This window comes from Chrysochloris asiatica, unplaced genomic scaffold, assembly GCF_000296735.1.
Source record: "Chrysochloris asiatica unplaced genomic scaffold, ChrAsi1.0 scaffold00360, whole genome shotgun sequence".
NCBI lineage: Eukaryota > Metazoa > Chordata > Mammalia > Afrosoricida > Chrysochloridae > Chrysochloris > Chrysochloris asiatica.
Genome location: NW_006408878.1, coordinates 1509939 through 1519075, shown reverse-complemented (window position 1 = coordinate 1519075; position 9137 = coordinate 1509939). Strand labels below are relative to the sequence as shown.

Here is a 9137-nt window from a genome sequence, read left to right as displayed (position 1 = left end):
CAGAGAAAAAGAGGAAGACCCCCAGCAAGATGGATTGGCAAAGTGGCAGCATCAATGGGCTCAACTGTGGCAACAATTGTGAGGCTGGCCCAGGATTGGGCAGTGTTTCATTCTGTTGTTTATAGGGTCACTATGAGTTGGTACAGATTTGATGGCACCTAACAACAACAACTGGTGAAGAATATTGTAGGTAGCATGGACTGTCAGAAGAAAGAACAAATCTGTGTTGAAAGAAATACAACCAGGATCCTCCTTAAAAGCCAGAATGGCGTGACTTGGTCTATCATATATCAGGAAGTACCAGTCTCTGGAGAAGGACATCATGTTAAGGAAAGTAGAGGGTCAGCCAAAAAGAAGACCCCCAATGAAATAGATTGGCACAGTGGCAGCAGCAATAGGCTCATGCTTGACAATGATTGTGAGGATGTCAGAGGACTGGGCAGAGTTTGTTCTGTTGTGCTTAAGTTTGCTATCCATTAGAACCGACTCGACAGCACCTAACAACAACAATGTGGTCTCCATGTTATTTTATGCAGCCTCTTAATTTTATATATAAGGAAATGAAAACCTAGAGAAGTTAAATGTCTTCTTAAGACCACATTTATAATTAGTAACAGAGTGGGATCTAGAACTCTTTCTCCTGATAATCAACAAGATTATCATTAATCCCAAATGTTTACTTGAGGTTTTCTTGTCTCAGTTCTGTTACCATTCTTTTAATGAAATTATGAGGCCCGCTAAGTTATGATCAATAATTGTGTGTTCTATTCTTTTCTAATACCACAGATTCTATCAGGCGCCATACTTTTTAGTGGTAGTACAACAAAGTAGTTAATTGCATAACATTAATTAATAGAGGCTTGGGTTGAGATTCTGACTTTTAGGGTGATCAACTATCCTGATTCCCTCACGAGTGAGGGATCTGCTGGGGCATGGTGTTTTCAGTGATAAACCTGGAAAGTTTCATGCAAACTGAAAGACTTGGTCATTCTTTTGGCCATGCTCCTGTGTAGCCAAAACAAACTATAGAATTCTGTTTCCTTATGTATAAAATGGGCAAAATAGTTGACCCTAACTCCTAGGATTTTGTTGCTGTTCTTAGGTGTCATTGATTCTGACCCATAATGACCATATACGCAACAGAACAAAACACCGCCTGGTCCTGGTATTATATTTGAACTCATTCTTGCTACCACGGTGTCACTCCATCTCCTTGTGGATTTTCCTCTTTTTTGCTTGATCCTCCACTTTATTAAACATTATGTCCTTCTTCAGTAACTGATCCCTCTTTATAATATGTCCAAAGTATGAGAGATGAAGTATCGCCGTCCTGGGTTTTTAAGGAACATTCTAGCTGTACTTGTTTCAATATAGTTTTGTTGGTTCTTCTCTCAGTTAATGGTACTTTTAATATTCTTCCACAACACCATAATTCAAGTGCATCAATGTCTTGTCTTGACCAGAAATTCTACAGTCTTCTATATTCACTGTCCAACTTTCTCATACATATGAAGCAATGGAAAATACCATGGCTTGGTTCAGGCACACCTTATTCCTCAAAGGGGCATCTTTACTATTGAACATTTTAAAGAGGTCTTTTGCAGATCTGCCTAGAATATTAGTAAAAATTAAATGAAATGGTGTATGTATAAGCACTTAATAAGGACTCGATGAGTTTTGTTGTTGTCTGTTTTGTTGTTGTTGTTGTTGTTAAGTGCCATCAAGTTGGTTCTGACTCAGAGTGATCTTGTATAAGGTTTCTGAGGAATGACTGGTGAGTTTGAACCACTGACCTTACAGTTCAAACCAACCTAGCAGTCCAGTGTTTATCCTTCAGTGCCACACAAGGATTCTTTTGTTGCTGTGATGTACTGTCAAATCAGTTCTGACTCACAATGACCCCATGTAGGGTTTCTGAGGAGAGGCTGGTAGATTTGAACTGAATCACTAACTGAAATCTCAGTCATAGTAGTGTCCACTAGACTATTTAGGTATGACTTGGCTTAACAGTTAACTGAAATCTTAGAATTTATGAACTTTGTGTATTAATTCAATAAAATTGAGGATAAGTAAAAATGTTTACAGTGTAAGGGTTTTGTTTAGTCAGAAATATGATGTATTTGAAGCACAAATATATATCACATGGTTTGCAATCAACAAAACTGCAGTTTTTTCATCAAATATTGTTTTGTTAATATCTATACTTTGTAGTCATCAGTTTTCCTGTATAAATTTAACTTGATTTGTTTCCTCAAAAGTAACAAGCCATTGTTGCTGTTAGTACTAAGTGCGGTCTAGTCAATTCCAACTCATAGCAACCCTGTGTGTGTTTCTGAGGAGCAGTTGGTAGGTTTGAACTGCCAGCCTTGTGCTTCACAGTCCAGAGCTGATCCTACAGTGCCATACTAGAGCCATTAAATAATGACAAATCGTAGGACTACTGTTGATTACAAAAACTATCTTGAATTTTTTTCTCTAGGCCTCTGAGGAAACACTACATTGCAGTAATGATGAGGAGGAGCCTTTGCGAGGGATGGAACCCTATCTCGTAAGGAGACTTTCTTGCCGCAGTGTTCAGCTTCCCCCTCTAGCCTTCAGACAGTTGGAACAAGCTGACTTGAAAAGTGAATCAGAGAACATTCAGAGACCAACTAGCCTTCCCTTAAAGATTCTGCCACTGATTGCCATCACTTCGGCAGACTCCAGTGGGTGAGTACCCTTGGAACGTTCCTAAGTTTACACTCTGCTATGTGGTTGTTACCTGTGGACTTTGAGTTTGTGTGGCTCTTTGGTTGAGAAAAATGAGACTTATAGAATCAAAAGAAAACAGGATGCTTTTTGCCAGGTAATGTCTCTGTCTCTGCCAAGCGAGATGGTTGGTCTAATTGTTTGATGAAGAGGAATTGAACATGTGTTGGCAAGCGATGGTCTCCCAAAAAAGGGGACTTGTACTTGGAAAATGAATATTGGTCACATGGCATTGAATAGAAAAATTCTTAAAGATGAGAACTAATAGACAAATTACCATGTAGACTTACATATGTGGAAACAGTAAGCCATGCTCATTGATGCAAAAGATATTTTGAATCAAGAATAGACTGTACTGTAATTAGAATCAAAAGAAATATGCAATTATATTCATGAGCCTAGTAATTTGGCCTTTGATACTTTGAGGTGTTGCTTTTTGAATACTGTTACAGCTTCCAACGTGAGGCAGCTTCATTCAGCACTAGTACATATGGAAGAATCACAACCGCCATATGTCTTTCATCTCGCATTTGTACTTCCTAATTTGCAGAGTACAGTATTTGAAATTATGTGTGGTTCTATTTTTTGGGGATTTTTTTTTTGGGGGGGGGGCAGTGCTTACTCTTTATTAGCCACATCTTCATGTAAAATATTGTGAAAGAAAGTGAGAATAGCGGATAAACTCATTATTTGGTCTTTTATTCAACCACATATCTAAGAATCTTGGAAAGAAGATGAAGCCAGGGACCCGCACATAGATAATCTCTTGAGAGTTTGCTAAAAATAAAAGAACAGAGCAATTTATTATGCTGCAAATATGATTGTGCTACATTGAAGGCCTCTCTAAAAGGTGCTTTTTGCATTTTCTTAAAAGTTGGTAAGAAAGTTGAAATCAGGAAATAATCTACAAAATAGACTTTGACCAGTGAGTTGCTCTAAGATCCTAACACTACTTGTTGGATCCCAATACATCTGTGTTATTAAAAGGTATGGAGACTATTACCCATTGTAGTTGAGTTGATTGCAACTCACACTAACCTGATGGGACAGAGAAGAATTGCCCCATAGGGTTTTTGAGGCTCTAATCATTACACAAGCAGACTGTTACATCTTTATTCTACAAAGCAACAGGTGAATTCTAATTGCTGACCTTTTAGCTAGCAGCCAAGTGCTCACCAGGGATATTACAGCCAGGCAAATACAAAGATAACGAATAGAATAACGTTGAGGTTCTCCCAAGAAAAGATTTGGGAATGGGTGCTTACATACCCTTCAGTAACAAAAATACAGCAACAGGTGTGTGATGTTTCTGTTCAGGGGAACCCATTAGAGATTCAGTTTCCAGGATATGTATTGGCATCTGGTCAGCTTAGCATATACCCAAATTGTAGACTTCTAGAAGGAAAGGATGTTTTTAACATAAATCATATTGTTTGTACAATCAATTGATACACAGTGAGACATCTGTATTTAGGGACTAGTTGGAGCCCTTCTGAAGTCTAAGTTCCCAGTTACTGCCAAGGGACCGTCTTGCAAGCAGGTCTTCTGAAGATAGCAGACAAGCCTATCATTAAATCTTATCTGCAAACCATGTTTATTTTAGAGTCATTATATTAATTGCTCCACATTTGAGGATCTTGCTTTCCCCACATTTGAGGGAGAGGGATTATCATTGAAACAATGTACTAATGTTATAATTGATAAATTGCATGAATTTTAATTTCCCAAGACGTTTTGTGTTTAAACATGATTTTTCCATTCTAAATAATGTTATGTCATATTCCCTTAAAAGAAAGATGATGCAGAGTATCTAATATATCTGTATGTAGTTGGACAAGGTAGATCATTGACCACCTCAGGTGAAAGCTTAGCTTATTTAATTACATTGGAATTCATTGCTATAAACAAATAAATAATCTCCAAGTACCAAGGCATTTAGAGGTATCTTGGTGTGGCACTGTGGGTTAATGTGCCAAACTATAAAGTTTGAACTGCAAGGTCGGTGGTTCAAGCTCTCCAGTTGCTCCTCAGAAACCCTATACAGGGTCACTATGGATCAGAACCAGCTCAATGACACTTTACAACAACAGCAATTTCCTGTATCATAGTACATCTGTGACTTAAAACCATTTTTTTCTTTCTTATCCAAGAATAAGAATGAACTGTTAATTTAAATTTTGCTTTGTTGTTTTTGTTAAGTGTCCTCAAGTTGGTTCCAACTCATAGCAACACTGTATAGGGCTTTCGAGGAGCAGAGAGTGGATTTGAACCACTGACCTTGGAGTTAACAACCCAGAAATTACCCTACATCTCCACACCAGGAGTCCAAATTGTGCTTCCTCTTTACAAATGTATTTAATATATGTAGGAAAAAATTAGTCTTTTTGAGAAATAAAACCAGAATGTATTGTACTAGAAGGCAGTCAAGAGACTTGGGTGCCTATTAACAAGAAACAAAGACTAAAGGATGTGTTAGAGGGATTGTTATTACGTAAGAATGAAAAAATAATTTGTGAAATTCAATATTGAAAAATAGAAAATACAGGAGTCTAATTTCCTGGAACTTCCAGTATCCCTGCTTTGGAAAGGAAGTAAAAGAAAAAGTCCAAGGTTGTATTATGAAACATTTCGGATAATTAAGGAGCTCTGGTAGCGTAGTGGTTATGAATCAGGCTGCAAACTGCAAGGTCAGCAGTTCGAAACTACCATCTGTTCCGTGGGAGAAAGATGAGGCTTTCTGCTCCTGTAAAGACTTATAGCCTCGGAAACCCTGTACAGGGTCACTATGGGTCAGAACTGACTCGACAGCACTTAACAACAACAAGAGCCTTAGATTCCCTAATATCCATCAGTAAGAGTGGCAGGTGGGAAATTTGAACTATTAGGTAAGTTGTCTATTACTCTGTTTCCTGGTATTAAAGGTTAGTATGTTCTCAGTGTCAATGTTCAACCAATGGCAAATCTTCTTGGGGAAAGGAGACTTTTTATGCCTTTTGACTTATTTTCCTTTTCTTGTTTCCTACTTAATACTACAAATATTTGATCTTTCTTCTGGTGCATCAGTATTCCAGACACTTGCTCTGCTAAGAATCTGGTAGTGGGTCTAGGAACTTGTTCTACCCCTTTATTAGACATGTTTCCATCCTCCAATCTTCTTATCAATTCTAACATCAGCCATCCCTTCCACAGCACTCTCTACTCCGCTGAATTCAATGATTGATTGCAATGGCCACAGCATTACGGGGTTGACTAGGGAAGTTAACAGGTAACAATTCAGAACTGGAAGGCTCAGAGTGCAGTAGTCCTTTCAGTGAGAAGAGCTTCCTCCTACTAAGGCTCATGGGCAGGCCTCTCTCTGGTCCTTGGCCTCTCAGCCATGTGCTGCTTGTTCTCTGTCCTGCTTTAGCAATGTCACAAGTCCTTTTAGCTTTGCTGATAAATGCCCAAATGGCATGCAATTCTGCAAGCTAGTCTTCTGCTTGAAGACTCTCAGCTTTACTCATTCTGTGGGTCAGGAAGCCTGCCAATCTGTCTGTCTGTGCTGCTGCCTCTGTTGCAGCCTCTGATATCATGACTTCTCCAGACAGAAATCATGGGTTCTGCTCATAACACTTCTTTCTTGATGGTCTGTCCCAGCTTCTGATATGGTTCATTTTAATCCCAATGAATTGGTGAAGCCAACCAACCCCTGCATTACAATCCTATATACCCTATTTTCATGGCCTTACCCAATTTGGTATGGTTCTATAGGATAAGCCCAGGACTGCAAGGTCAGTTTGAACCACAAGGTCAATGGTTCAAACTCAACAATTGCTCCTGGGAAACCCTATACTGGGTCACTATGAGTTGAAGCCCACCCAATGGCATTTAACAACAACAACACAATCATTAGCTGGAAAATGAATAAGGAGAGGGAGAGAAGAATTGATGCATTTGAATTATGATGTAGGTGCAGAATATTGAAAGTACCAGGAATGCCAGAAGAACAAACAAATCCGTTTTGAACGAAGCACAGTCAGAATGCTCCTTAGAAGCCAGGATGGAAAGACTTCATTTCAAATACTTTGGCTGTGTTATCAGGAGGGACCAGTGTGTTGAATAGGACATCATACTTGGTAAAGCGGAGGGTTATTGAAAAGAGGAAGACCCTCAAGAGGATGGATTGACACAGTGGCTTCAACAGGTTCAAACTTGACAACACTTGTGAAGGTGGCACAGGATCTGGCAATGTTTTGGTCTGTTGCTTCTTTGAGTTAGAACCATTTGACAACACCTAACAACAATAACAAGTAATACCCAATCATTCATTGGGAGTTACAAAGACTATGGTAGATAACTGTACCACACTATTCTAGATATGAGTTCTTTGATATGTACATTGTGCAATGAATTTTTCTCCAAGTCTGTGTCTCAACTGTTTTTATTCTGTTGGTTTTTAAGTGACTCAAATGGTCTCTGAAATTTCTATTTGTGTTTTGAGAAAAAAAGTGTCACAGTGAAAAGGTGTAGAAATGAAGATAAAAGAGGTGATGAGACAACGACATTAAGTGGAGCTGAAAAAAAGGCAAGGAAGACAGGAATATAAGGAGAAAAAACAACAGCAATTAAAATTTTATAAAATATGGAGGGTGGTGGAGGAAATTGAGTGGGGAAGTAGGTACAGTTTGATAAAGGGAAAGTATGTGACATGAATGACCTTAATCAGCAGGAAATGGTTGCTCAGTTACAAGGATACTTGGGTCCTTAAATATTGAACTGTAGCAAACAAAACATCCAGACAGTAAGTTGGAAGACAAAGAAAGGTTTAGAAAATGAAGTGACTGCATCTAATGGTGTCCAATAGCAGTGCAGGAAATAGTTAACAGTGAATGTTCTGGAAGTAGACTGTCTGAAAGTCCTAGTTCACCACTTACTAGCTATAAGACCTGGAGAAAGTTATTACCCACTCCAAACCTCCAATTTTTACAAGACAAAAATAGAAATGCTGAGATTACCTACCTCATGGGGTTATTGCAAAGATAAAACACTTAGCACTGTCCTTGGCATATCATGAGCACTTTATATTTAAGGAAAACAACACTTCTTTGGGAGAAATAGCAGAACAAATCGTATTGGTTGTTGCTAGTTTCCTTATTAGAATAAATTCCAATGAAGTTCTGAGCATAATCTTATGCTAGGAAATCATGGAGTAGAGATGGATATTCAACCAGAAATCATTTTATAAAATTATTATAGATGTCACATTGGTGCTAAGCCTTTCTTAACACAAGATACTTTGGGCATGTCCACACATATGTCCTGTTTTCAAGGGTTGTTCAATTATGTTTTAGATGAGACTGGAGATATCTTCCCTTCTGCTTCCCTTCCATAATAACATTTTCTGACCTCTACAGAATCCTCAAAAGTGCCCCATGGCCTCAGCTCTGACACTGGTTTGCTTTATCTGGTGGTCCATGTAGCTCTACATACTTTACAGAGGGTTGAGCTTTGCCACACTGTGGATATCACTCCCTGAACACTGGGAGGAAGTTGTGGGGGTGAAGGGAATGGAAGGGTTGGTGGTGCTACATCTCTTTAGTTATATGTTGTTGCTGCATCAACTATGATAAAATGAGATCCAAGGAACAAGTTGTCCCCTAATGACATATAGACACATCTGTAGATGGATATATATTCAGAGATATGTGTGGGTGGAGAATATTACAAACACTTTCTCATCACTAGTGTCTTATTACCTGTCTGGAGAAGTACACTGTGTGCATTTGTATTGCTCTGTCCTATGAGGAGGGAGGCTTACACTACTCAAATAAAATTTCATTTTGCAAGTATCTTTCAGAAATATTTCCTTGAATTTAGGAAAATTCATTCACAGAGGGGTTGGTCTCAGAAGACAGTTAGATGCTGAGATTTTTTGATCAGCCACTCATTCATCTAGTGTTTGTGAGAACACAGAGTACATTAGGATGAACATTAAAAATCAAAAAACAAAGCAAAACAGTAATTTTCAGTGTTTTGTTACTGAATCAAAATCCAAACAAAATAGAAGGAAGAAAAACAGAAATCTGGTTAAACAATATGCATTTTATTTTTCAAATTTTGTCTTGAAAAGAAAGATATTAAGAGTGGGGTATTTTAGACTTGAAATGTTTTGGCTGTGAGCATTTATGAACGAGAGGATTATATTTCATATCTGTGTACTTTCATACTGGATATTTGCTCATGTTTCATGATTTTTATGGAGTCCTAGTGTGGCATGGAAGGAGCTCTGGTAGCGTAGTGGTTACAAATCGGGCTGCAAACCGCAAGGTCAGCATTCAAAACTACCAGCTGTTCCGCGGGAGAAAGATGAGGCTTTCTGCTCCCATAAAGATTTACAGCCTCGGAAACCC

At 38.5% G+C, this 9137-nt stretch overlaps 1 protein-coding gene across 1 annotated transcript in view; it reads left to right on the top strand.

The window, feature by feature from the left end:
• Positions 1 to 9137, top strand: part of PDE4D (phosphodiesterase 4D, cAMP-specific) — a 2172274-nt gene that overhangs the window by 724341 nt on the left and 1438796 nt on the right. The window contains exon 3 of the mRNA XM_006876166.1: positions 2480 to 2709. Within this exon, the coding sequence (XP_006876228.1) occupies positions 2480 to 2709 (230 nt within the window). The remainder of the gene's footprint in view (positions 1 to 2479; positions 2710 to 9137) is intronic.